This window comes from Megascapheus bottae, chromosome 21 (genome assembly GCF_031878675.1).
Source record: "Megascapheus bottae isolate mThoBot1 chromosome 21, mThoBot2.hap1, whole genome shotgun sequence".
Lineage (NCBI taxonomy): Eukaryota > Metazoa > Chordata > Mammalia > Rodentia > Geomyidae > Megascapheus > Megascapheus bottae.
Window position 1 is genome coordinate 39,763,320 of NC_143529.1, and position 27,999 is coordinate 39,791,318.

At 42.6% G+C, this 27,999-nt stretch overlaps 2 protein-coding genes across 8 annotated transcripts in view; one reads left to right on the forward strand and one right to left on the reverse strand.

Moving 5' to 3' along the window:
* Hdlbp (high density lipoprotein binding protein) overlaps positions 1–460 on the reverse strand; it is a 69,438-nt gene extending 68,978 nt beyond the window's left edge. The window contains exon 1 of the mRNA XM_090355185.1: positions 294–460. The gene's annotated coding sequence lies outside the window, so the exon portion shown is untranslated. The remainder of the gene's footprint in view (positions 1–293) is intronic.
* On the forward strand, positions 126–27,999 carry Septin2 (septin 2). 7 transcript variants are annotated; one of them, XM_090355188.1, is made up of 13 exons: positions 126–334; positions 5,384–5,424; positions 7,591–7,711; positions 13,275–13,361; positions 14,225–14,348; positions 15,139–15,273; positions 15,414–15,531; positions 17,523–17,624; positions 17,945–18,090; positions 18,220–18,303; positions 21,034–21,091; positions 23,094–23,213; positions 26,072–27,999. In XM_090355188.1, exons 2-12 carry the CDS (start codon positions 5,416–5,418, stop codon positions 23,193–23,195), a joined length of 1,086 nt encoding a protein of 361 aa, XP_090211314.1. In that variant the 5' UTR covers positions 126–334; positions 5,384–5,415; the 3' UTR covers positions 23,196–23,213; positions 26,072–27,999. The 7 variants fall into 7 exon arrangements, with proteins under 7 accessions (XP_090211314.1, XP_090211317.1, XP_090211318.1 ...); XM_090355191.1 differs by having other exon boundaries at positions 5,387–5,424; XM_090355192.1 differs by lacking the exon at positions 126–334 and adding an exon at positions 594–681.

The window sequence follows — 27,999 nt, forward strand, 5'->3', positions numbered from 1 at the left end:
CCGCGAGCAGCCAATCCCGGGGCGGAAGGCGCCACCGAGACGGCCGCCGCGGCGGCTAGAGCAGCCCGCCGGCGGCCCGCCCGCACGACCCCGCCGGCTCGGCGCTCCAGGCTCGGTGCTGCCGCCATCTTCTCGGAGGAGAGGGCCGCGGCCCGGGCCCCGCCCGCCGTCGCTCCGCAGGGACCCCGCCGGCCGCGCGCCCCGCCGCCTCGGGGCCCCCGGGGCCGCCTCGCGCGCTGCGTAAGCGCCCTTCCCCCAACTCCTGCTGCTCACCCGGCGAAGAATCTCGTTACCTGTTCCACTCTTATCAGCGTGAGGAAACCAGGCTCATAAGGTAGGAACTGTGGCCACACAGGGACAAGCCGCCATCTTGGTAAAGGAGAAGAGGCTACGCTTGACCCCCCCGCCCCCAGCCTCTATCTGGCCAACCGCCGTGGGAGGGGCAGCGCGCCTGCTCACGGGAGGCCGACGGCCGCGGCCGCGCCTGCGCGGTGGGGGACGGCCGCGCGGGAGCCGAGGCCGGGGAGGAAGGCGGGACCTGGGGCCCGGAAGGAGCTGGCGGGGGGCGGGGCGACGGCGCGGCGGGCCTGCGCGCGCCGCGGAGGGGCGGGGCCGAGCGGAGCGGAGCGAACCGAGCCCTCGGCGCGGTCGGCGGTGGTCGCCCGGGCCTGGCGGGTTGCGGTGAGTGTCCCGGTGGCTTGGCCGCTGCCGCGCGCCGTCGTGCGGGGACGGGCGTCCTCGGGAGGCGGGGGGCGCGCTCCGTCCTCGCCCCGGGCGGGGGCGCGGGCTGCCGGCGGCTCCGCGGCGGGTGGGGGAGGGGCGGCCGCGCCCAGGCCGCTGGGCCCGCGGAGGGTGGAGGGCGGAGGGCGCGGGCGGCCGCGCCGCCGGCGAAGGCGGCGGGCGGGCGGGCGGGCCGGGGCTGCGGTGTGGCCATCTTGGCGCTTAACGGCGCCGTTTCGCCCCGGGGGCTCGTGGGAGGCAGGAGCGGAAGGCCCAGACAAAGGAGCGGACGGCGGGCGGGGGCCGCGCGGGGGCCTGGCCTGCCTTCCGTCCCGAGCGCGGCCGCGCGGGGTGCGCCGCACGCCTCCCCGCTGGGGCGGCCGGCGGGCGTGTAGGGGCCCTCGGGCATTTCCCACACACGGACCGCTCGGGAGCGGTGTTCCGGACGCCGGTGGCTCCCGGAGCGCGGCCTAGTGTAGAGGGCTCGCCTAGCAGGCTCCGAGACCCGGGTTCCCGGGTTCGATTCCCCGGGACCCACATACGCGGACCGAGCCGGGGTGGTGCTGCGGATCAAGAGGCAGAAAAAGCTTCCGGCAACGGCGACCGGGGAGCGCGGCCGACGTTCTGGAGCGTCTACCAACTGCAAACCCCAGGTGGAAGAGCCGCAAGGACTGTCCTCCCCCAGTGAGGAAGCGGAGGAGGAGGATCCCCTGTCCGGTGGACAAAAATCTGCAGACCTGATCTGAAAAGTAACGACAGCGAATGAGAAAGCGGAAATACGGAAAAGCTGGGAATCAGGAGTTCAAACTGCATTGCTCCTAAAACACACAAAAAATAATGGTGTGAGGGGTCATAAAAGCTGCTTCATTCTCCTGAGGTTGGCTATGCTACTCTTCCTGTAGCTCCCATTCAAGGATTTAATTTTTTTCTTATTAGAGCTATTTTTGTGCTTGTCCTGGGGCTTTAACTCAGGGCCTGGACAGGGTCCTGAACTTTTTTGCTCAACCTTCTTACTGTTCAGCTTGAGCCGCAGCTCCACTCCCCGACTTTTCCTGCAAGGCTACTTCATATTGTCATCCTAACGCATTTCTAAAACCTGGTTGCTAGTATTTTGTTTATGATTTCCACATATATGTTTCTGAATGAAGTAGATTTATGGTGTTTGCCTGCCCTACTTTCTTCACTGTAAAATTATTCTTATCTATTTAGCTCTAATTCCATCTAGTCTTGATCCCTTTTCATTGCTTGGTTTACATCAGCTTAGTTTAAGTAGTATTGGTTCTAATAAGGTTTTCCAGGGGAAATTAAATTTATACTTACGCAGATGTACATTCTTGGGTTCCATCCCTTGTGACTTAATTTAGGATTGTTACTGATTTTTTTCTCTCTTTCCTTTTTTTTGTGCTTTAATTAGGTTGCTGTTAGTTACATAGCCTGCCTTCCTTCCTTCCTTCCTTTCTTTTTCTGTCATGGTACTTGAACTCAGGGCCTGGGCACTCTCCCTGAGCTCTTTTGTTCAAGGCTAGACTCTCTACCATTTTGAGCCACTCCACCTCTGGCTTTTGAGTGGTACACTGGAGATAAGTCTCACAGAGACTTTTCTGCCAAGGCAGGCTTGGTTTGCTTTAAACCAAAATCCTCAAATCTCTGCCTCTTGAGTAGCTAGGATTACAAGCATGAGCCACTGTGCCTGGCTTCAATTTTTCTCTTTTTTTGTTGTTTTTTGGTTGATTGTGGAGTTTGAACTATGGGACTGGGTGCTGTCCCTGAGCTCTTCAGCTCAAGGCTAGTGCTCTGCCACTTGAGCCACAGTGTTACTTCCGATTTTCTGGTGGTTAACTGGAGATCAGTCTCACAGAATTTAGTACCCATATGGCTTTGAACTGTGAGCCTTAGATCTCAGCCTCCTGAGTAATTAGGGTTATAGGTGTGAGCCACCACCTATTGGCAACACCACAAGTTTTTAGAGGTTTCCTTTTTCCTTTTTTTTTTTTTTTTGCTTTTGCCAGTCCCGAGGCTTGAACTCAGGGCCTGAGCACTCTCTGGGCTTTCTCAAGGCTAGAGCCCTACCACTTGAGCCACACCACCACTTCTGGTTTTTCTATGCGTTGTGGTACCTGGGTCTGCATGCATGCTAGACAAGCACTCTACCACTAGATCAAACTGCCAACCCCCTTTCTTACTTGCTATCTTTCCTCCCTCCTTCCTTCATACCTTCCCTCCCTCCCTCATTTCCTTCCTCTCTCTTTCTCTATTTTTCTCTTTCTTCCTTTTCCCCCAGTCCAGGGCTCTGTCCCAGAGGCTGTGCTCAAGGCTAGTAGCGCTTTACCACTTCAGCCAGAGCTCCACTTCCTGCTTTTTCTGTTTATGTAGTACTAAATAATCAAACCCAGGGCATCATGCATGCTAGGCACACACTTGACCACTGAGCCTCATTCCCAACCCCTGCTTTTCTTTCATAATCAACAAGATACTTAGCTCTTTATATGTGAAATTAAGATTTTGCTTCTGTCATAATCTGTATTCCGTTTGACAGATTACATCTTTAGAAAGTCTTACTTCTCTGCTCTCACTGTTGCCCCCAACTGTTTTGCTGGTGGTTCATTACTTTTTTCTCCTTTATTCTACTGATAGAATTATTTTAGGGTGTTCTTCCTATTCAATAGATTTTTTTGTTTGTTTTTTAAATTATTGTAATGAATAGAGGGGTTACAGTTATATTTGCCAGATAGTAGATGCATTACTTCTCACACATTGATACCCCTTCTCACTCTATTCAGTAGATTTTAATTAACTCTTCTATTATATGACCCCAGATAGTTGGTTAATGTATCCAGTTTGATCTTCTTTATTTTTAGAAAAGTATTTGTTACTTTTTTTCCTCTCAATTGTTTTTTTCCATTGAGAATTCTTATTGCTAACAATGTTGGTTTTCTAGATTTTCCAGCAGTAGGCTTACAGTGAGCTACTGAAAAGAAAAACCAAGACTGTAAACTCAATCTTCCATAAGATACAATGCTGTAGAGTTTAAGGCTCATGAATTTACCTTGGTTAACTAGGCCAAATACAGTGCTGATGCTAGAATCTTGTTTCTTCCCAGATGCTTGGGAACATTTCCATTCAAAAGTTAAACTGGGGTAGGATATGTTAGGGTTTAGAAAAAACAGGTGACAAAGTCTCAGATGAAAAAAGCTTTTTACTAAGTTCTGTAATTTCAGAAGGATTCAGATTTGGTTGTATTTTGATCTTGTTTGTTACTGAAAGTAAACCATGTCTGCTTGTTTCTGAGAGCTTCAGCGTTCAAAAATTTGCATAAAGTTCTTATCGCTTTCATTGACTTGTAATTTTCATATATTTTTATGATGAGTAATGCATATTTAATCTCTTCTGGGGATGTATTTGAGGCACTTGAAAAGGAAAATGAAATAAGTTGCGGATGTATCTGGACTTCCTTACAGGCCAATTCATGGGGCTAAAAATGTGTGTGTGTGTGTGTGTGTGTGTGTGTGTGTACATACATGTAGGTTTTGTTTTGTTTTGTTTTGCCAGTTCTGGGCTTGAGCTCAGGGCCTGAGCACTGTCCTTGGACTTTCTCAAGACTAGAGCTCTATCTCTTGAGCCTCAACACCACTTCCGGCTTTTTTCCATGTATATGGTACCGAGGAATTGAACGTGGGTTAGGTGCATGCATAGCTAGGTCAAACTCTCGGCCCCGCATGTGGGTTTTTTTATTGTTACTATAAAGGGTATATAGAGAGGGATTATATTACATAAGTCAGGTAAAGAACACATTTCTAAGTCGTGGAGACAAGCAGCACGTGTTCTCCTTAATGTGCAAAAATTAGGCACACTGGGATATGACAAATTCCACAGGATTCTAGATAGTCAAACACAGTGAGACCTAAATTGAGTCGTAGGGGAGAATCATAAAGGTGTCATACCTAAGGGCCTCTCATAGGCATAGAAAATAATACATACTAAATCAAGCTCCAAAAGATAGGGATAATTTCCTTTCTTTGTCTGATGATTCTGTATTCTTTACCTTATATATACTGTATTCACATGGGAGAGTGGGAGAAGGGCACAAATCTTAGGGAAAAGAGTGAAAAAGTACTGTGATGGAGTGCGTTAGACATTGATGAAAGTAAACTGTGCAACTGTGGGTGGAGATGGGAGGCAAAGAATGGGAGAGAATGTATTCATTACCAGACTTATGAAATGGGAACCCCTCTATATATAACACTTTAATAATAATAGCAAAGTTGTTTTTGCTCTGTGTTTGCCAGTCCTGGGGCTTGAACTCAGGACCTGAGCCACTGTCCTTGGGCTTTCTCAAGGCTAGAGCTCTACCACTTGAGCCACAGCACCACTTCCGCCTTTTTCTTTGCTTGTGGTACTGAGGAATCGAACCCAGTTCTTCCTGCATGCTTGGCAAGCACTCTACCAACTAGACCAAACTCTCGACCACAGAGGTTTTTGTTTTGTTTTGTTTTTAGTACATTTCTTTACAGACAGTGTCACCCCTTCTCTCTCCCAGTTTTTCCCTCCCATTTCCACCCACAAGTTCAACATAATATCCAGTGTACCATTGCTGAATTTGTTCCCCCTTTGTCCCTCTGTTTTTGCCTTCCCCTTATATTCTGTGTTGTTTTGGTTTTTTTAGCAGATACAGATAGAGGAATACAATCACGAAAAATGTCAAAGGTAAGATCATACTTCATCATATATGTGTAATGTAAAGACAACTGCTTTATTATGTTTTCAAACTGCAGTCAGGATTTCTATGGTATATTTGATTCATTAAGACGGTTAAAAGGTAAGCTGGATGTGGTGGCTCATAAGTATGATCCTATCTACTTGGGAAAAAGAAATAAACAGGAGGATTGTGGGTTCAAGGCCAATCCGTGCAGAAAAGTTAGTGAGACCCTATTTCAAAGAATAATTGAGTGTGGTAAGACATGTTTATAATCTAACCATAGTTATAGGTAGGAAGATCAGTGTAAGACCAACCTGACAAAATGTGAAGCCCTGAAAAATAACCTAAGCATAAGGGCCTGAGAGTAGCTCAAATGATAGAGTTCTAATATCATCATTCTTTTATTTATATCTTTATGTAGTTGTACAGAGGAATTATCATTCAACAAATCAGTTTATAAGTATACTGCATCTTGATTGATGTTATCCTTCATTTCCTTCATCCCTCCCAACTCAACTCCTCACCTCAATTTTCTTAGTCTGATATGCTTTTTAAAAATAGTTTGGTGGTGGCGGGGCCAGGAGTTTGGCCTGTTGGTTAAAGTGCTTGCCTAGCATGCACGAAGACCCGTGCTGGATTCCTCGGTACCACATACTTAGAAAAAGGCGGAAGTGGTGCTGCTCAAGTGGTAGAGTTCTAGCCTTGAGAAAAATCCAAGGACAGTGCTCAATCCCTGAGCTTAAGCCCAGGACTGGCCAAAAAAAAAAAAAAAAAAAAAATAGCTTGGTGGCTCACTCCTGTAATCCTAGCTGCCAGGAGGCTGAGATCTAAGGATCCGAGGTTCAAAGCCAGCCCAGACACTAAAGAACGTGAGAATTCAATTAACCACTAAAAAACTGGAAGTGACACTGTGGCTCAATGGGTAGAGCAGTATCCTTGAGCTGAAGAGCTCAGGGACAGCACTCTACGCCCAGAGCTCAAGTCCTACAGCCAAAAAAAATGTTTGGTAGTACTGATAATGGTGATGTGCTGAAGTTTGAAGCCAGAGCCTCAAATGTTCTAGTTGGTCCTTCCTCTCTCAACCTTGTTTTTTTACTTGCTGGTTTTTTTTTTTTTTTTTGGAGGGGGGGTGGGGAGTTGCCAGTCTTAGCTCAAGGCTAGCCCTCTGCCACTTGAGCCACAGCTCCACTTCTGCTTTTTCTGTCTATGTGGTATCAAGGAATCAAACCCAGGGCTTCATGCATGCTAGGCCAGCACTGTACCACTAGGCCACACTCCCAGTCCCTCCCTTGCTATTTTTAGGACAGCGTACAGTCCCAGTGCACATGTGGACCATAACGTGCCTATTTTAGGGTCCTCATCAATATTGTGATGATTGGTATGCACTGCTGTGTTCAGCTTCCTTCTGTTGGTGTGGACTTTTCCATTTGGACTGCCCTGGAACCTTCATCTTCCCTTTCTCAGTCTCCCAAGTATCCAGAATTACAAGTGGAAGGCACTGGTACCACACTTTCAAGCTTATTTTTCTCAGTGCATTAACATCCTAATATACAATACAAATAAATAAAAATTGGCGATTAGGCAATTATCATTGCACAGAAATAATAAGTCAGTTGATTGGTTTAAAATTTCTTGATCAGATCTCCATGTATATTCACTCTTATCAGGTCTTTCCATCAGAAAGTACTGATGCTTCCCTGTAGTTGAAGCTAGATTGAATCTCTATATACTATTCCTGAAGGTCTTTCTGTGGGTCAGAGCTACAAGAAAAATGACTTTTTCCTAGACTTTCAGACCTATCATACCTGATAGTCTGCTTGGAGACTATTTAGCTAGGTTTACTCTATTAAATACTGTTAATTTGGTACTACTTTGTAACCCAAATTTTTTTTAATCCTGTCTTCCTTTATTTCAAGCCAAAATTTGAAATTTGTAAGATGAATTATACTTTATGTATCGTTAAACAATAATGAGTAACAAAATGTTGACTTTAGGCCAGTACATATCTAAGGAATTACATTAGAATTTGTTTCTTTTAATGCTTTAAGTGAATATTGTTTAGTCTCTGGTAGAAGTATGAATTTTTGAATTATTGATTTACATGCATTTAAAAAATGTATATCACATATGTCACAGATATGATTATATCTTTTCTTTCTTTTTATTCATTTTAGCAACAACCAGCCCAGTTTATAAATCCAGAAACGCCTGGCTATGTTGGATTTGCAAATCTTCCCAATCAGGTTCACCGGAAATCAGTGAAAAAAGGTTTTGAATTCACACTGATGGTGGTTGGTAAGAAACTAATTTATATCCTGAATTTTATCAAATCAATATGTCCTCTTTCCCAGGCTGGTGAATAAAGTAGTGTAATGTATAATGCAAAGGGGGAAAAGCCCTTTATGTGGCCAGGTCATCTTGAGAATTTAAAAATACATAGTCTTGGGGCCGGGAGTTTGACCTAGTGGTAGAGGCTTGCCTCGCATGCACGAAGACCCGGGTTCGATTCCTCGGTACCACATACATAGAAAAAAGCTGGAAGTGGTGCTGAGGCTCAAGTGGTAGAGCTCTAGCCTTGAGAAAGTCCAAAGACAGTGCTCAGGCCCTGAGCTCAAGCCCAGGACTGGCAAAAAAAAAAAAAAAAAATACATAAGTCTTTAAAAAATATTTGCTTAATAGTAAAATACCATTTTTTTGTCATTCCTTCTTTATACGTAACAAAGGATTCTTCATTGTGGCAAATAGCCTGTTGATGTTAGTCTCCTTCTAGACTGTCATAATTTAAATAAAGTAAAACATTGCAGAAATGGTGTGATTTCCAGGATAGGACTTAAGACTTTGGTGGTTTCCATCTTGCCTTCTGTTCACACTCACTTGGGGAAGCCAGCTGCTGGAGTCTTAAATGGAAGTTTGCACATAAACTAAGGCTTAGTTTGTGTGTGTAACACTTTTTACCAACGTCCTCTGGCATTAGGGACACTTCCGGCACGTCTGCCTTCCAGAACTACCTTCTGGCATTCTCATATCTCTCACCCCCAAATCTGTGTGAGAGCTGCTTGTGTTGTCCAGTAATTGTTAACTGTTAACAGATACTGGGTGTCCCCATTTGCTTAGAATTGTATTGAATTGCCACTTAATAAGTTAACTCAGCCAGGTGCTGGTGGCTCACACCTGTAATCATAGCTACTCAAGAGACTGAGATCTGAAGGTCAAAGCCAACCTGGGCAGGAAAGTTCCTAAGACTATTAGTTCTAATTGAGCACTCCCCAACCTACCCCTCCCAAGGGGGTCAAAATTTGAGCTGTGAGACAAGTGGCAGCACTGACCTAGAGCAAAAAAGCTCAGGGATAGTGCTAAGCCCTGAGTTCAAGGCCCCAGAACTGGCACACACACACAATGAACTTCTAAAATTATAATGATGTGTATGTTTTAAACAAGTAACAGTCCTTATTATATGTTTGTCCTAAAAAATATATATATATTTTTTTTGACCAGTCCTGGGCTTGAGCTCAGGGCCTGAGCACTGTCCTTGGACTTTTCTCAAGGCTAGAACTCTGCCACTTGAGCCTCAGCATCACTTCTGGCTTTTTTCTATGTATGTGGTACTGAGGAGTTGAACCCGTGTCTTCGTGCATGCTAGGCAAGCACTCTACCACTAGGCCAAACTCCCAGCCCCCCAAAAATATTTCTTAAATGTCAATTGAATAGTCCCTTAAAACATTTTTGTTGTGTCATGTGTAGGTGTAATTTCTAATAGCATGTCCACACAGAGGATAATGATGAACTATTTTAACTTTGTTACATTTTATTTCATTCTTGGTAGCTTCAGGAAATAATGAGGTGAGCATTGGTAAGCCAAGATGGGCATGAATGATGAAGACGAGTGATTATTTCTTAGGGTTCATAATCCATGGATTTCACGTTCAGGAAATTATGGAGTCCTTGTTGAAGAAAAGTGAATGCTCTGTCTATCCATAGAACACTTCCTGAGCACTCAAAGCACTCAGATACTCCAAAGGGTTCTTGCTTGAGAGCAGATCTAATCTAGTTATAAAAATTATTGTGCACTTTCCCTAACATCATTTTTAAACAATTATGAACTGAAGAAAGATTTGGTGTAGTGGTATACCTCTGTAGTCTTAGGGGTAAGGAGACTAAGGCAGGATAACTGCATTTGAGGCTAGCCTTGGACTTGACAGACACAGTTCTCTTGTTTTGAAATGGTATCAGAAGAAAAGAAAAAGACATCAGGCCAGGAGTTTGGCCTAATTAGGTAGACTGCTTGCCTATCATGCACGGAGACCCACGTCCAATTTCTCTGTACTACATACATAGAAAAAGCTGGAAGTGGTGCTGTGGCTCAAGTGGTAGAGCACTAGCCTTGAGAAAGTCCGAGGACTGGCAAAAAAAAAAAAAAAAAAATCGGGAAAATCACAAGGCACATTACAACAAATTGTCCCAAACCAGGAATGAAATAGCCTAAGCAGAATAAAGCACAGCAGGGCACATGGTCATAAGCACTGATCTGTCATAAACCAAAACGAGAGCCTGGCTCACATCTGTGATCCTAGCTACTCAGGGGGCTGAGATCTGAAGGTCAAGGCTCCAAGCCAGCACAGGAACTAAAGTCTGTGAGACTTATCTCCAGTTAACCATGTAAAAACTGGAAGTGGCGTTGTGGCTCAAAGGGTTGTCCTTGAGCTGAAGAGCTCAGGGACAGCACCCAGGCCCAGAGTTCAAGTCCCAGAGCCGACAAAAAAAAAAAGGAAAGGAAAACATTGTGTGAAGGATCCAAGGTAAGAGCTACAGCTAACTCATGAAGAACAGGGAGTATTGCCTGGTGCAGTGGCCTACACCTGCAATCCTAGCTATTCAGGAGGCTGAGATCTGAGAGGTTCAAGGTTCGAAGCCAGCCGAGGCAGTGCTGAGAGACCCTTATCTCCAATTAATCACCAAAAATCCAGAAGTGTCACTGTGGATAAGGGGTAGGGTGGTAGCCCTGAGCTGAAGAGCTCAGGAAAAGCGCCCAGGCCCCAAGTCCAAGCCCCACGACCAACTAAAAAGAAAGGGGGGAGCGTGTGTGTGTGTGTTTTCCCGGAGGGAGCTGTAAAACAACTATCAGCAGAGATTCTGTGTTCATCACCAATTCTTTCAGAGGTAAAGATCAAGGAGAGTAAGCCTAGCCTGGTGGTGGCTCATGCCTGTAATCCTAACTACTCGACCTGAGAAGTAAGGTTCAAAGCCAGCCCGGGCACAAAAGGACCTGAGGCTCTTATCTCCAGTTAACCTCCAGGACTTGGCTCAGGAGTAGGGTGGTAGTCTTGAGCTGAAGAGCTCAAGGACAGCACTCAGGCCAAGTTCAAGCCCCATGACCCACCAAAAAGAGTATGGTAAGCCTAGGGGATGCTGTCAGTCCTGAAGTACAGGAGTGATTACATGACAGTCTTTAAGTTGGAAGAAAGGGATTTCAAATGGATATTTGGCCTTCATTAAGGAGTGGAGAGCAATGGAAATGACAAGTGTATAAATACAGAAAAATATGTTCATTTCCTTCAAAGATAATTATTTAAAACAAAATAAAAAGATATAACAATATTGTTTAGGATTGAACAAAAGAAGCGTGATATTGTAAAAACACATTAAGTGACAGAGTGTTACTTAAATGAAAAGTATTAATAGTATACGTTATATAAACACCAGACCAAGTACTATGAGGGAGTGAACTAGATTTGCTTAAAAGGAATTGCTTTGGTAAACTAGCATATTATAGTGCATCCGATCCAGAAAGAAAGAAAAAGGAACAATAGACAAAACCAAAAAGAAGTTCCTACTTCTTTTGTTGATAGACCTGATACAACCAGATTAATATTATATATAAAGTAGCTAAATAAGTACATCAAGAAAATTGAAAAACGTATGAGAATGGAAAATGACCTTATGTATAAGGAAAACAGCATAGAAATACAAAGCTGTAAATAAAGAATAAAAACAAGTAGTGCTGGGTACCGAGCAGCCACCATGGAGGAGGGGTGATTGCAGGCAGTGTTTAGGAGCAGATTGAGGGTCTTGCATGGGAGCTGGGCCTGGAGGAGATGAAACAGAGGATGCGCGATGCCCTCTTGGTATGGAGTGTCCTGATGTGCATGGCCCTGCTTTGAGTAGCCCTGCCTGTCTTAGAGTGGATAGCATATGAAGACTGGGGGTTACCTGTGTTGACATGACTATAGTTTCTCCTCCTATCTGCAAATGAATAGGTCCAGAAAGGTGTAAGAGACTCAGGTGGAGTGGACATAAAATTCTTCCTGTTAAAGAACTGTGGAAACTAACCTTTGTAGTTAAAATACAAAACTTTTTTGGAAGTTTGAAATGTCTTGTGGTCATAGTATGCCATTATGCTTGCGGTATGTGGCCTCTGGAAGTGTTGGTGTAACGAAAAGTAACATTAAACTCCACTTTCCATCATATGCTGATTATAAGGGGGTTATGTCCGAAATTGTACTGTATTGTCAGTCATTTCTGTTCATATTTTTGTGTCCATAGTGAGTATACTTGTACAGTTACGTCTCACAGAAATGAGCAAATAACCATGGTGACATTTAAGTATTGGACCAGCAGTCTGCATTTTTAATATATATACAATTGAGAAAACCTGGAAATAGTTATGTTAAAACAGAAATTACTAGAACCACTCATAAGCTGAAGTGGGCCAGGCACGTGGTGACTCACACCTGTAATTCTAGCTACTCAGCAGATTGAGATCTGAGGATCAAAGCCAACCTGAGCACAAAAGGACCTGAGACTCTTATCTCCAATTAACCACTAGAAAACCAGAAGTGGTGCTGTGGCTCAAGGGGTAGGGAAATAGCCTTGAGCTGAAGAGCTCAGGGATAGCACCCAGGCCCATCAGAGTTCAAGCCCCACAACTGATCAAAAACAAAAAAAGCTCAGTGTAGTGGCATATGCCTAATACCTGTGTTCTGAGGCCAGCCCAGACACAGCATGAGACCCTATCTAACGGAAGCAAAAAGGGGTATAGGTACCTTTGAAGTAGTAGAGCATCTGCCGAGCAAGGAGGCCCCAAGTTCTGACTCTTCACCATCAGAGAAAAAAGGAAAAGAATGGGCTGTGTGCCAGTGCTTCAAGCCTATAGTCTTACTTGAGAGGCTGAGAACAGGAGGATCTTAGTTGAGGTCAGCTAGGGCAGAAAGACTCCCCAACTCTTAGCTAAGTACAGTGGCATGTGGTCTGTTATCCACGCTACATGGGAAGCTGAAATTGGGAACATTACAGTTCCATGCCAGCCTGCTCAGAATTGTGTGAGACCCTCATCTCCACAGGGGAAAGGTGGGGACAGCTATCCCAGCAATCATAGAAAACTTAAAGTTGAGTGTGTTCCCAGACAGGATTTGAAACCATATCCTGAAAGTAACCAGGGAAGAACAGAGCTGGAGGCACAACTTAGAGGCATTATGCCAGCCCCCTAAGCAAGAAGCCTTGACGTTAAACCGCTACCAAAAAAGTGAGGAAAAGTCATTGTATAAAGTATACATCTTAACTCTGGGCCTGGGCACTGTCCCTGAGCTCTTCAGCTCAAGGCTACTACCCTACCCCTGGAGCCACAGCGCCACTTCCAGTTTTCTAATAGTTAATTGGAGATAAGACTCTATGTGCTGGCTTTGAACCACAATCCTCAGATCTCAGCTTCCTGAGTAGCTAGGATGACAGGCGTGAGCCGCTGCACCCAGCTAAGCATACCGTTTTTATGAGGTACTTACCCCAATTCCTAGCCTGAAGTAATTACTCCTCAGTTGGACAGTCACGGGGAAGGTCGTGACCAAGCTTTTGTTTTCATTTAAAGGTGAATCGGGTCTAGGAAAATCAACTCTCATCAACAGCCTGTTCCTGACTGATCTCTATCCAGAAAGAATCATACCCGGAGCTGCAGGTAAAAAAAAAAAAAAAAAAGGTGCTGAAGCTCATATAACTGGTGGCAGAGTTCTGTATCTTGTGTTCGGGTTTTTTGTTGTTGTTTCTTTGTTTTTGGTTGGTTGTGGGGCTTGAACTTGGGCTTGGCTCTGTCCCTGAGCTCTTCAGCTCAAGGCTATCTCTGTACTACTTGAGCCACAGTGCCACTTCAGATTTTCTGGTAGTTAATTGGAGATGAGTCTCACAGACTTTTTTGTGCCCAGGCTGGCTTTGAACCATGACCCTCAGATCTCAGCCTCTTGAGTAGCTAGGATTACAGATGTGAGCCTCCAGTGCTCAGCTGTCTTGTTTTTGTGTGTTCTTTAAGCAAGGGGAAAATACAGCACTTTGAATAGATGACTCGGATAAAAACTGATTTTTGATTAATGCATGTTCTGGCTGCTCATATGGCCAGCATCCATGAATACCCTCTTAAATAAACTTCCCAAGCAACATATGAATCTTGCTAACTTTGGGATGTTTTTAAGCAATCCAGGTTTCTGAGAACCTTCCAATTCAGGTAATTGTAGGAACATCAATAACATGTAAGGTCTTCTCTTCGTATGCTGCTTAATTTTGAAACTTTTTTTTTTTTTTAACTCTGTGGGGCTTAGACTCTGGGCCTGGACTCTCAGGGCTTCTGTCCCACCCCTTGGGCAACAGCGCCAATTCCAGTTTTTTAGTGGTTAATTAGAGATAAGAGTCTCACGGACTTTAGTGCCCAGGATGGCTTTGAATCATGATCCCCAGATCTCAGACCTCCTGAGTAGCTAGGATTATATGCAAGAGCCACGGTGCCTGGCTATAAGATACATTTGCTGTTAACTTTTGTTTCTTTCTTAGAAAAAATTGAAAGAACTGTCCAAATTGAGGCTTCAACTGTTGAGATTGAAGAGAGGGGAGTCAAACTGCGCCTTACAGTTGTGGACACACCTGGCTATGGGGATGCCATCAACTGCAGGGACTGGTATGAACCCACAGAGCACCCGCAGTACCAAGGACTGTTTTTTGACACTCATTTATGCTAGTGTATTTAAATTGCTGCATTCTGCTAGTGAGTGACTGTTAGGCTTAGGCTATTTTGTGTATTGATAGTTTAAAACATACACCAGCCCTTTAAAATAAGATTATATAGAGAATATGTATTTTGTCTCTTAAAAGCACTCTAGCAAGATCTAAGATGAACCATTGCCATTGAACAAGGTGGTGTAGGTAGTATGTTCCTTCTGTGAAGGGAAGTAAAGTGACTGCAGGCATAAGTCTAGAAGAGCATAGAGCAGCCAGTTTCCTGTGCTGTGTCGAGAGTCTCACTTGGCTTGTGCAAACTCCTTCCTGGTTCTGATCTGTAAGTGTAAAGTGTTGGCTTTCCAGTACTAGATTAGAAGAGGACAGAAGGGGAAAGGCCCTCCTCTGCCTTTCTCCTGTGTCCAGAATGTCCTTTCCATGGTCACTGAGCTATTATCCTATCTGGCAACTTGCTTATCTTGCCTTAAACTCTGTGCTTCCTGCCCTGTGTGTCATCCTTTTTGCAAGAGGCTGGCCGCCCTTTGACCTTATAGTTGGATTCACAGTGTCGACTTGTAGCACTTAAGGAACATTAACTACACTTGGCATAGTGTCCTATAAAATCTCCATTTTTGTCAAATTAAGGAGTTACATATCTTAGGAGGGAAAGGAGAGGAAAATGTATGTTCCTTTTGAAATTACAAACTACCTGTCCTGGTATCCCATAATTACTGCTGATATTTGTGTTTCAGTTTTAAGACGATTATTTCATACATTGATGAGCAGTTTGAACGCTATCTGCATGATGAGAGTGGCTTGAACAGGCGACATATCATTGATAACAGGGTGCATTGTTGCTTCTACTTTATTTCACCTTTTGGACATGGGTAAGTCAGTTATTTACTATGTGGGCCTAATTTACAATTTTCCACAAACAGCCTATTGCATTATAAGAACTGAGATGATTTTGAGGGGAGAAAAATTGATTTCTCTGTTCTTTATGTGACAATGTAAACATTGCTTTTAGACTGAAGCCCTTAGATGTTGCATTTATGAAAGCGATACACAATAAAGTGAATATTGTGCCTGTCATCGCAAAAGCTGATACTCTCACTCTGAAGGAACGGGAGCGGCTGAAGAAAAGGGTGAGTGGGAGCTGAGAGCAAGCTGTTTGGGAGACAGGGGAGGCAGGGCTGCAGAACTCGTCCTGAGTTTTGATGCTGGAGGTCAACACCAAATAGTTATAGAATTTTTTTTTATTTCTTTTTTTTTTAGCCAGTCCTGTACTTGAGCTCAGGACCTGAGCACTGTCTTGCACTTCCTCAAGGCTAGATATAACTCTACCACTTGAGCCTCAACACCACTTCTGGCTTTTTTTTTTCCCCCTATGTATCTGGTATCGAGGAATCGAACCTGGGTCTTTGTGCTTGCTAGGCAAGTACTCTACCACTAGGCCAAACTCCAGGCCCTTCCTTCTTTTTTTTTTTTTTTTTTGACAGTCTTGCAGCTTGAACTAAGAGCCTGGGCACTGTCCTTGGGCTTTCTCAAATCTAGAGCTCTTACCACCTGAGCCACAACACCACTTCTGGCCTTTTCTATGTATGTGGTACTGAGGAATCAAACACAGGACTTTGTGCTGCATAGTAGGCAAGCACTTTACCAATTGGCCAAACTCCTGGCCCCACCTTTTTTAGCATTAGTTATTGTACATTAGTTTATTATTATTTATAGATAATCTCATGTTTTTGCCAGAGGCCAGCCTCAGACCGTAATATTTTCACTTAAAATCACCAAAATAACAGGGATCAGTCATTCTCCATTATACCTGCTTTATTAATGTAGATGGGGGTCTATTTGCCTGAGTTGGCCTTAATTATAATTTGTCACTCCTGAGTAATCACAAGAATGCATCTTCCCTTTGTTGAATAAATCTTTTTTTTTTTTTTTTTGGCCAGTCCTGGGCTTGAGCTCAGGGCCTGAGCTTTTGGACTTCCTCAAGGCTAGAGCTCTACCACTTGAACCTCAGCACCACTTCCAGCTTTTTTCTATATATATGGTACCGAGGAATTGAACCCGGGTCTTCGTGCATGCTAGGCAAGCACTTTAACCACTAGGCCAAACTCCCAGCCCATTGTTGAATAAATCTTGTAATGAACTGTGGTATATGTTTTCTAACTTCATAAGTCAACTGTATTCTTACAAAGGAAATTAAAGTTTTGAAAAATGGCTACATTTTCTAAGTATGCTAATGAAAAGTAATTTTATTGCTCAAAACATCTTATACTCTCTAGTCTCAAATATTATCCTGCTGGGGCTGGAAGTTTGGCCTAGTGGTAGAGTGCCTGCCTAGCATGCACAAAGACCCGGGTTCGATTCTTTGGCACCATATACATAGAAAAGTCAGAAGTGGTGCCGTGGCTCATGTGGTAGAGCTCTAGCCTTGAGGAAAAAGCTTAAGGACAGTGCTCAGGCCGTGAGTTCAAGCCCTAGGACTGGCACCAAAAACAAACAAAAAAAATTATCCTGAATAAGAGACCAGACTTTGTTGTTTCTGCCTTAGAAATTAGATCCTTTGCTGGGTGACTCACGCCTATAATCCTAACTACTCAGTATGCTGAGATCTGAGGATCATGGTTCAAAGCCAGCCTGGGCACTAAAGACCAAGAGACTTTTACCTCCAATTAATCAGTAGAAAATGGGACTTGGGGCAATAGCCTTGATCTGAAGAGCTCAGGGATGGCACCCAGGCCCAGAGTTCACACCCTTGACCCACAAAAAAGGGGGAAAAAAAGAAATTAGATCTTTTATTAATTTTCATTTGATCACTGGTGATCCTCAGATCTAGGCCTGCTGAGTAGCTAGGATTACAGGTGTGAGCCACCATGCCCATCTAACACTTGTCCTTCTATTTAATGGGATATCAGTCTTGCTGCTTTTACATTGAAGGTGGTGGTATATTATTACCATGATATTGATACTGTAGGCAGAAAAGCTGTGAATCACAAATACAGTTTGCATTTTATAAAATCATTTGAAAGTAATCGATTTGATTCTCTACTGGTATTTAGATAATTCTGATGAGTCATTTGGCTAAAACAATATGCAATTTGCTAAAATTGATTCTGGGTTCTTTCAGATTTTGGATGAAATTGAAGAACATAACATTAAAATCTACCATTTACCTGATGCAGAATCAGATGAAGATGAAGACTTTAAAGAGCAGACGAGGCTGCTCAAGGTAAGCATTGGCACTATGTAATTATTGCTGTCCGTGCCTACACCCTAGAGGGCTCACAGATTGCCAGGGAAGCCTCAATGACAATAATATTTTTAATTTAAAGACATTCAGATAGCTTTCACTTAGGGCTTGAAAACACGGCAGGTTTACTTCCAGTTTGTCTCATGTAGAAAGTTATCTTGACACTTTCAAGTGAAATATTTGCATCCTTAGCTCTCTAAGCTTTATAGTAAACACCTGAATCTTTGCTGGTATTCTTGTTTTCTAGTGAACATTGGGGCTCCCCGTGTGGAGCCTGTTGAACTTATATTTCTTTTTAGGCCAGTATCCCATTCTCTGTAGTTGGATCCAACCAGTTGATTGAAGCCAAAGGCAAGAAGGTCAGAGGTCGCCTCTATCCTTGGGGTGTTGTGGAGGTTGAGAACCCAGAGCACAATGATTTTCTGAAGCTGAGAACAATGCTCATGTAAGATTCTGACTGGGATTCTTGGTACTGGTGTTTGCTGTGTTGTAAACTAGTTTTTTCCTATGCATGTAAGCATATTCAAGCAGCCATTTTGTTACATTTCTTTCTTTCTTTCTTTCTTTTTTTTAGCACCCACATGCAGGATCTCCAGGAAGTTACACAGGACCTTCACTATGAAAACTTCCGTTCTGAGAGGCTAAAGAGAGGTGGCAGGTTGTCACAGTTTTCCTTCTGTATTTCAAGTCTCCCTGAGACGAGTCCCCCTCCTTTATGTGTACAACTCAGTTGTCTTGCCCACTGAGGAACATGTGCTTCTTCCCCACAGGCTTTGTAAGAGAGTTGCTATTATTTAACCAAACTTTTTTTCCATTAAAAAGGGGTTTTATACATGAGAAGAGGTATCAATGTGTGAGAAGTAATGCACCTTCTGTCTGGCGAATATAACTGTAACCCCTCTATACATTATAATTAACAAATACTTTTAAATGTTAAAAAAGGGGATTTATAATTTGTACATAAAGAACAGCCTGGGTATGAAGACCTGGGTTCGATTCCTCAGTACCACATACATAGAAAAAGCCAGAAGTAGTGCCATGGCTCAAGCGGTAGAGTTCTATAGCCTTGAGAAAGCCCAAGGACAGTGCTCAGACCCTGAGTTCAAGCCCCAGGACGGGCCAAAAAAAAAAAAAAATAAATCACCATGGGCCAGGTACCAGTAGCTTTGCCTATAATTCCAGCTACTTGGGAGGCTGGGATCTCAAGATTGCAGTTCAAAGCCAGCCTAGGCAGGAATGTCTGTGACTATAATTAACCACAAAAAAGATGGAAGTGGAGCTGTGGCTTAATTGGTACAGTGCTAGCTTTGAACAATAAAGCTCAGGGACAGCATCCAGGCCCTGAGTGTAGGCCCCAGATGCAGCACTGTGTATGTAAGGACAAACCTAGGAGAACTGTGTTTTAGGATGTGCCCGTCATAAATGTCCATGGAGCATGAGCTCTGCTCTCTGCAGAATCCTGTCCTCGCCATTAAAAAAAAAAATTTATACATATATAATGTATATACATATTTTTTATTTTTCATTTATTTTTGTCAGTTGTGGTACTTGAACGCTGGGCTTGGGTGCTATCCTCTTCAGCTCAGGGCTAGCACTCTACCAATTGAGCCAGAGTGCTACTTCCAGTTTTCTGGTGGTTAATTGGCGGTAAGAGTCTCATGGACAATACCTGGACTGGCTTTGAACCACAATCCTCAGATCTCAGCCTCCTAAGTAGCTAGGATTATAGGCATGAGCCACCAACTCTAATATGTTGTGTGTGTGTGTACACACACACACATTTTTTTTTATTTTTTATTTTTTATTTTTTTGCCAGTTCTGGGCTTGGGCTCATGGCCTGAGCACTGTCCTTGGACTTTCTCAAGGCTAGAGCTCTACCACTTGAGCCTCAGCACCACTTCTGGCTTTTTTTTTTTTTTTTTTTCTATGTATGTGGTGCCGAGGAATCGAACCCACGTCTTCGTGCATGCTAGGCAAGCACTCTACCACTAGGCCAAACTCCCGGCCCCTCTAATATATTTTTATATGAAATCTGTGACCCAATCTCTACCTGACAGAACCCTATCTATGGTTAAAATAGAGCTTAATGAATGAATGATGACATATATATTAGTTGTTAAAGTTTATTGTGTGTGATTTTTTTTTAAATACCCTTTAGCTAAATGCTGGTGGCACACCCCTTTAATCCTAGCTATTTGGGAGACTGAAATTATCTCCAATTAACTAGCAACGTATCGGATTAGCGGTTGGCTCACGTAAGTGGAAAGAGCAAACAAACCAAACAAAAAAATACATTCTAATAACTTCGTGGATATTTGTATGTAAATGAAGTACACATTAAAGTCTAGCTTGTTTTATTTTTAGTATGATCAACTAAAAGATGTTAGAAGTTAAAATGCCTATAATCCTAGCTACTCAGGAGGATGAGATCTGAGGACTACGGTTCAAAGCCAGCCTGGGCATAAAAGAACCTGAGACTTTTATCTCCAATTAACCTCAAGAAAACGGGAAGTGGATCTTGGCTCAAGGGTAGGGTGGTAGCCTTGAGCTGAAAAGCTCAGGGACAGCGCCCAGGCCAAGTTCAAGCCCCATGATCCACAAAAAAAAAAAAGAGGAATCTCTATGCTTAAATAGCCACGTTGTCTGTGCTGAAGGAGCTTTTTCCATCCTCTTGTGTTGGGGTCACATCAAGTCTTTCTTGAGATCAGACTTGTTTTTTGAATGAAAATAGTCATCCTAGTGTTAAAAAAAAAATTTACCATTCCATGTTTGTCCTTTTTCTTTCTTTTTCTTTTTTTTTTTTTTTTTTTGCCATTCCCAGGGCTTGAGCTCCGGGTCTGGGTACTGTCCTTGGGCCTTCACAAGGCTAGAGCTCTACCACTTGAGCCACAGCACCACTCTCAGCTTTTCTTGCACATATGGTGCTGAGGAATCAAACCCTGGTCTCCGTGCATACTAGGCCTAGGCAAGCACTCTACCACTAGGCCAAATTTCCAAACCCTGTCTGTCCCTTTTTCTTCATCCTGTTCCCTTATTTGTGTCCTTGATTAGAAAAAATGATAGTTGTTTTGTTTTGTTTTTTGCCAGTCCTGAGGCTTGAACCTCAGGGACTGGTCACTATGCTTGGGCTTTCTCAAGGCTAGCGCTCTACCACTTGAGCCACAGCACTGCTTCTGGCTTTTTCTGTGTATGTGGTGCCGAGGATTAGAATTAAACTTGGGGCTTTATACATGTCAGTCAAGCACTCTACCATTAGGCCACACTCCTGGCCCAAATACATGTAATTGTAAATAAATGTCTTCCTAAGTTTTAAAGGAAATTTTTCTTCGGTTATGTATGATTAGAAGTTATCTACCACCTTATAATTGTGATTTCTATATACTTTTAGGAAAGTGGAGAATGAAGACATGAATAAAGACCAGATCTTGCTGGAAAAGGAGGCTGAGGTAAGTAGAAAAGTATGGTTATTATCAGCTGTTTGGTTTCCAAAACTAATAGTAATTGGCTTATTATAGGGTTTTTCCCCTCTTAATTTTTCAAAGTTGTGTTTGTGTCCATCATGTGATAATGTGCATGTGTACATTTTTCCTTACTGTCCAAAGACCATTTTCCTCATGTGTAGATAATAACCAACTAGAAAATACAATGAAACCACCCCTTACGTTCTTTACCAAATTTCGAGAAGAAATATGTAGAACTTACATGGGAAAAGAAATGATAAAACTCCACTGTAAAGATCTGATGATAATAATAGGTAGACTTTGTATGTGGGAAGAGTCCATACAAGAATCAGATTTCTAAATCTCTAAATTTAATGCAACTAAAACATCCTAGCAGAGTTGTATTTGTTGAGTTTTCCTAGGCTAGCACTTGATAGTAATCCTGGTGTGTGATTTGATAAAGTAATCCTGGGTGTGTGTGTGTGTGTGTGTGTGTGTGTAAAAGAAATAAGCATGGGAGACACAAGGAATCCTATATAAACTAGACTAATGGAAAGAAGCTTGCTGCATTTGGTTATTTAAAAAAAAAAAAACCTCTCCAGGGTCGGGAGTTTAGCCTAGTAGAGTGCTTGCCTAGCATGTACGAAGACCTGTGTTTGATTCCTCAGTACCATATACATAGAAAAAAGCTATAAGTGGTGCTGTGGCACAAGTGGTCGAGCTCTAGCCTTGAGAAGGCCCAAGGACAGTGCCTAGGCCCTGAGTTCATGGCCTAGGACTGGCAAAAAAAAAAAAAAACCTACTCCAGAACATTCACCCAAATCACTATCTAGAAATAGATCTAGTACTGACTTGGTTTCACATATGTTAGAGCAGTGGAGTGATTGTTTGGTAGTAATAAGATCACAGTGGACCCATTTTTATCTATCTATCTATCTATCTATCTATTTATTTATTTATTTATTTATTTATTTATTTATTTTGGTGGGTCCTGGGGCTTGAACTCTGGGCCTGGGTGCTGTCCATGAGCTCTTCAGCTCAAAGCTACCACCCACTCTACTCCTTGAGCCACAGCACCACTTCCCGGTTTTTGGGTTTTTTTAAGTCATTAATTGGAGATAAGATCTAATAGTCTGTAGTACCACCATCCTCAGTCTCAGCCCCCCCTGAGTAGCTAGGATTACAGGTGTGAGCCACCGCCTTTGTGTATGTGTGTGTGTATGTGTGTGTGTGTGTGTGATGGGACTTGAACTCGGACTGGGCATTGTCCCTGAGCTCTTCAGGTCAAGTCTACTGCCCTAGCCCTTGAGCTACCTTACCAGGCTTACGTAAACATTTTATAGTACTTATCTGGAAGACTTTCAGAACACATACAAACCACAGTGATAAAAATTGGTGGAGGCCTGCCACCAGTGGCTCATGGCTGTAATCCTAGCTACTCAGGAGGCTGAGATCTGAGGATCACAGTTCAAAGCCAGCCCAGGCTCAAAATTTCATGGGATTCTACTCTCTAGTTAGCCACAAGAAAAGTCAGAAGTGGCACTATGGCTCCAAGTGGTAAAGGGCTAGCCTTGAGCTGAAGAGCTCAAGGACAGCACCCAGACCCAGAGTTCAAGTCCCACGATTGACCAAAAAGCAAAAAAAAAAAAAAAAACCAAGTTGCTGAGGATTTTGATGGGAAGACATTGATTTCATAGCCTTCCAGAAAATTTGTCTCATTTCTATTCTGTACTGGGTGACGTTAGTCTCTTACAGAGCCTTTTAGGCTAAAGAGAATACCTCCCTGTCTTTATTTTTCCTTTCAGTTATTTCTTCTGTTTATTGATAATTCTTTTGTCTTATTTGAATTGCTTGTTACCACAGGTATCTGGGTTTCTGGTGAGCTACTGGTCATTTTTGTTGGTTTCTTGTATTTTTATACATTGATTTTTTTTTGTATGAATCGTAACATTGATGAGTGATGTTCAGAGACAACTATGAACTTGTCTCTGTGTTACTATGTCCACAGCTCCGACGCATGCAGGAGATGATTGCAAGGATGCAGGCGCAGATGCAGATGCAGATGCAAGGTGGTGAAAGTGACAGCGGGGCTCTCGGTCACCATGTGTGAGGTCATATTTGTATGTTGGTAAGCCAAGGAGCTAAATGCTCATGTCCATTACTCTTCCTAAGCAATCTCCCTATCAGCTTGCCTAGAATAGGACAGGCTCCTTTCTCTTAAGCCTTATTCATGTTTCCTGGTTTTGACCAGAAGCACAATCATTAGCTTTAAATGAGAAGCCACTCTTCACTGCCACCTATTATCTAGCAATGATGATTTCATTTTTTTCTACCCCCCCCCTTTTTTTTATCTTTGCCACTCCTGGGCTTGAACTCGGCCTGGGCAGTGTCCTTGAGCTTCTTTTTGCTCAAGGCCAGCACTCTATCACTTGAGCCACAATACCACTTCCAGCTGTTAATGGAATACTGAAGAACAGAACCCAGGGCCTTATGCATGCTGGGCAAACAAACACTTTACCACTAAGCCATGTTCCCAGCCAAGATACTTAATCTTTCTTAGCTTTTATATAGGCACTAATGAACCTAGTCCCTTAGGACTTTTCCAAGGTTTCCATGAGAAGATGAAACTAAAGAAATCAATGTTAGAGGTAAAGTTTTAGAAGAAAAATTATAAATTTTTTTATTAGCCATACAGATGAAAATTTGTTAATGCTGAAAATGTCTTTGAAGAGTTTTAAATCTTTTTAAAAACAGCTTGTATTAATCAGAAGTAAAAGTGCCACAAAGATAAATAATTGTAGATTATGCTTGATATATCAAAATCACTTTTGCTATATAAACCACTGACTTCCAGGCCCTCTGGGCAGCTCTGCTACAACCAGTGGTAATTAGTGAACTACATAGATTTCTGACTTGCTATGCCTGGCTTGCCTGCCTGAAAGGAACCCGAGGACCAGCAGCTCAGAACTTATAAGGCAAATTACTATTTGCAAGTGATATAATTGAGCTTCTCTTAAGAGGTCACTCCTCTACTACCTGTCATGTCCCAGAAGTGAAGGAGTGAAAAGTCCCAGGTGTAGTGTGATCTCACACAATGTAGTAGGGAAGGCAAATGGATGACATGCAAGAGACAGATACAAGCAGGGCTTGAAAGACAGTTGGAAATAACAGATTAGAAAGTAGGGGTGTGAAGGAGGTCAACTTGGTCCTAGGAAGAAGTAATTCTCTGCAGTTTAGGGACTTTGTTCTAGAGGCCCTCACACAATAAATGGCAACAGAGAGATGACGTGGAGCTTAGCTTGCATGTGTGTGGCAATTGGATGAGACCGAAAGCAAACAGTATACAAGTCGCCGTGACAAGTAGCCAGGTGATTAAGGACATACTGGTTCCAGAATAGCCCCTTTGCCCTGGTGAGGCTTATTCAGGAAGATATTTCTTGTATAGGTATATAGATAAAAAGATCTTTTTTTTTTAATCTATGTATTGTTTAATAGTAGCTATAAAGGGAATATACATTTAACCCTACCTGGTCAACATTGATTGCATTTCAGCATCATTTGGAAACCTTGCAAGGGTCCAAAAGGGAGTCCGGGAGTTTGGCCTATTGGTAGAGTGCTTGCCCAGCATACCGGAAGATGGGGGTTCAATTCCTTAGTACCACATACATAGAAAAGCCAGAACTGAAGGCAAGTGCGGTGGCTAGCACCTGTAATCCTAGCTACTCGGGCTGAGATATGAGGATCTCAGTTCAAAGCCTGCCCAGTTACTAAAATTCATGAGACTCTTATTTCCAGTTAACCACTAGAAAACTGGAAGTGATATTGTGGCTCAAGGGGTAGGGTGATAGCCTTGAGCTGAAGAACTCAGGAACAGTGCCCAGCGCAACCAAAAAAAAAAAAAAAAAAACAGAAAAGCTGGAATTGGTGCTGTGGCTCAAGTGGTAGAGTGCTAGCCTTGAGGGAAAAAACGCCCCTGGACAGTGCCCAGGCCCTGAGTTCAGGCCCCAGGACTAGCCAAAAAAGAAAAAGAAACCTAAAGGGGCGGAGACTAGTAGTAGCTCATAAGTGAAAAGCCCTGAAAGTGTGTTGTTAGCTCACATTTCTGATGCTGCAAAAGTCTAAAATGCTTTCTTTGCCTGGTTTTTTCACTACTATTGGGGCCTACTGGCTCCAGAAATGGGTTCTGCTTAACCAGATTTAGAAAGAAGCAGCTCCTGGGACAGGGCTCATTATTACTGATCTTGCTTTGTGTGTGAGTGTGTGTGGTGATCCTGTGGTTTGAACTTGGAGCCAGAGCACTGTCCCTGAGTTTGTTTGGTTTTTTTTTTTTGCTCACTCTACCACTTGAACCACAGCTCCATTTCTGGCTATTTGGTGATAATTGGAGATGAGAGTCTCATGGACTTTGCTATCTAGGCTGGCTTTGAACTGTAATCTTCAGATCTTGGCCTCCTGAGTAGCTAGAATTATAGGCCTGTGCCATTATCACCAGGCTCTTGCTGTTATCTTTTTGAAGCTTTATAGAATTAGGGAAATTTTTACTTTAGGTACATAAAGTTAATTTTTTTTTTTTTTTTTTTTTTTTGCCAGTCCTGGGCTTGAGCTCAGGGCCTGAGCACTGTCCTTGGACTTTCTCAAGGCTAGAGCTCTACCACTTGAGCCTCAGCACCACTTCCGGCTTTTTTCTATGTATGTGGTACCGAGGAATCGAACCCGGGTCTTCATGCATGCTAGGCAAGCACTTTAACCACTAGGCCAAACTCCCGGCCCCATAAAGTTAATTTTTATTTTTGTGTACTATTCAGTTTTACAGACTTGGAGTTTCCAAAAGCCTCACAAATGACATTTGATTTAGTTATTAACTAGTCATAGAAATCCAACCTTTTGCTCAATTTATGCCCTTAGTTATGTAGGAAAATAGTACTTTTATCGAAGAAATAAATGTTGCATCACTTTCATTTAAATTGTTTTGTTTTGTTATTCCAGAAACACTCTTGGATAAAATGAACACATTCCTGATGAGTGCTACAACTAAGTTTTCATGAGGTCCTTGGAAGGGTGCCTGTACAAATTTAAGTGCCTGTGCCTGAGAATTTCTTTCTTTCTTTTTACAAACTTTTGATATGTTTTTGTATGAAGTGCTTTTAACATATTTTGTTGCTATGTTACACTTTATATTTGTGAGGTGAACTCATTTTCATTTTCATCCTCCTTAACTACCAATATATCTAGAATTTATTTCTAAGAATCACTTATGTGTAGTTAACAATATTGAATTGCTTCAACTTAGCTACCTAACCTACCTTGATGACCACTCTCGATTTATATTTAGAAGATTCCAATTTAACCCAGAATGTTCCTGTATGAAAGACATGCACTCTTGACAGAGAAGGATATGTGGTCTTGGTGCCGGGCCATTTTCTTCTAATTTTCATTTATGCACAATACCGAAGACCAGTTTTGCTGCTATAATTCAATACTATTACTTCATCTGCACATTTACCTGTTAACCAAGTAGAACTGAAGTATCTAATGAGACACGTGTTTATTGCTTAACAGGCTTTTAGGAGTGAATTTTAAGAGCTCTATATTCTGATGCTAGATCTTTTTGAAAAACATTTGTGCAGAGAATTCACAAGGACTTTCGATAGTGTCCTCTGATGCTGGCCACAATGTGCTGAAGAAAAAATGAAAGCAGCTGTGAACTTCCGCCTCACATTGCAATAAGACTCTATACAGTGAGAGTCCATAAACTGTTTTTACTGAACTAAATTATTTCCTGAGTTATAGGAAATGATGTATTTTTAAAACTAGTCTCTAATATTTTATACTGCACTTTAATGTACATTCTGTAACTGCAGTTGTAAAAGATCTGCCTCTGAAGTTTAAATTGTCCATTCACAAGCATGAACCTTGGCTTATCACTGTGAAGGCCTCAGCCCTATGAATTCCAAATGCCTGCCTGGTTTTTCTGATTTGGTTTTTCTCCATTTGCTTATTGACTTTCTCTTTAAAAACAATAGTGATGATTCTTTTCATGTGCAGATTATCTCATCTGCATCGTCCTTTTCTTCTGTTTGTATATTACAAATTTTCCCCTGTGTTATAAAAATGAAAGATAATTCAGACCTCTTTCTGCAGGATGTTGGACAGGCGGCTTCAGTGAACGCCATGTCTGGTTTGTCTCCTAACCTTATAGCCTTGCCCTTCCTGTACTTCCCTTCTCCAGCATCATCTCCTTGCAGAAGTCCCTTTCCTTCATGTCTGCTAAAGCCTATGACCACAGAGAGGAACAGGTGGAAGAAGATGCCAGTGTGGTTGTTTAGTATTTTCATTTCACTCCACCAGGAGTTTAGCTGAAGAAAATGCTTGAGATGAAGCAGGGGTTTGGGATTTTGTAGATTTTCTTTTCCTTTGGGCCAAAAAGCAATAAAACAAGACTCAAAAGTTGTTAAGTTATAAAGCTATAGAGCAGAAAATAATCTAGGCCTCTCCCTTTTCCCTTCATTGTTAGTCATTGTGAATGGTCAGAGGCTCATCTTGTGCATTTTCTACCAAGAAATGCATTGCATGACTTCAGAGCCCAGCAGTCACTTATTTGGCATGTGTTAATGTACCTCAGGAAAGCTGTAAGAAGTTTTTCTAAGCTGTCAGTTCATGTTTTTATAAATCCACCATGTCCAACTAGAGGATGGCAGTGTGGGCTGAGAAGACCTGTGTCTCACACGTTCAAGTCCCCCTTTAGTTTCGTTGTCCAAATCTAAGTGTACACTTTTTCTAAATCATCACTCCTTCACTAAAGAGATAATCTCTGCCTATAGTAATGTATTCTGAAAAGTTATTTTACACAGCAAGTTTGTATCCATTTAAACTAACCTTTTTCAATAAAGCACTATTGTTTAGATATTAAATAA

What these genes read in the sequence shown, in the direction of transcription:
- Septin2 (XM_090355188.1), top strand. An exon ending in GCCATCAACTGCAGGGACTG is followed by an intron (nt 14,349 to 15,138) that starts GTATGAACCCAC and finishes TTTGTGTTTCAG; the next exon opens with TTTTAAGACGATTATTTCAT. An exon ending in ATTTCACCTTTTGGACATGG is followed by an intron (nt 15,274 to 15,413) that starts GTAAGTCAGTTA and finishes CATTGCTTTTAG; the next exon opens with ACTGAAGCCCTTAGATGTTG.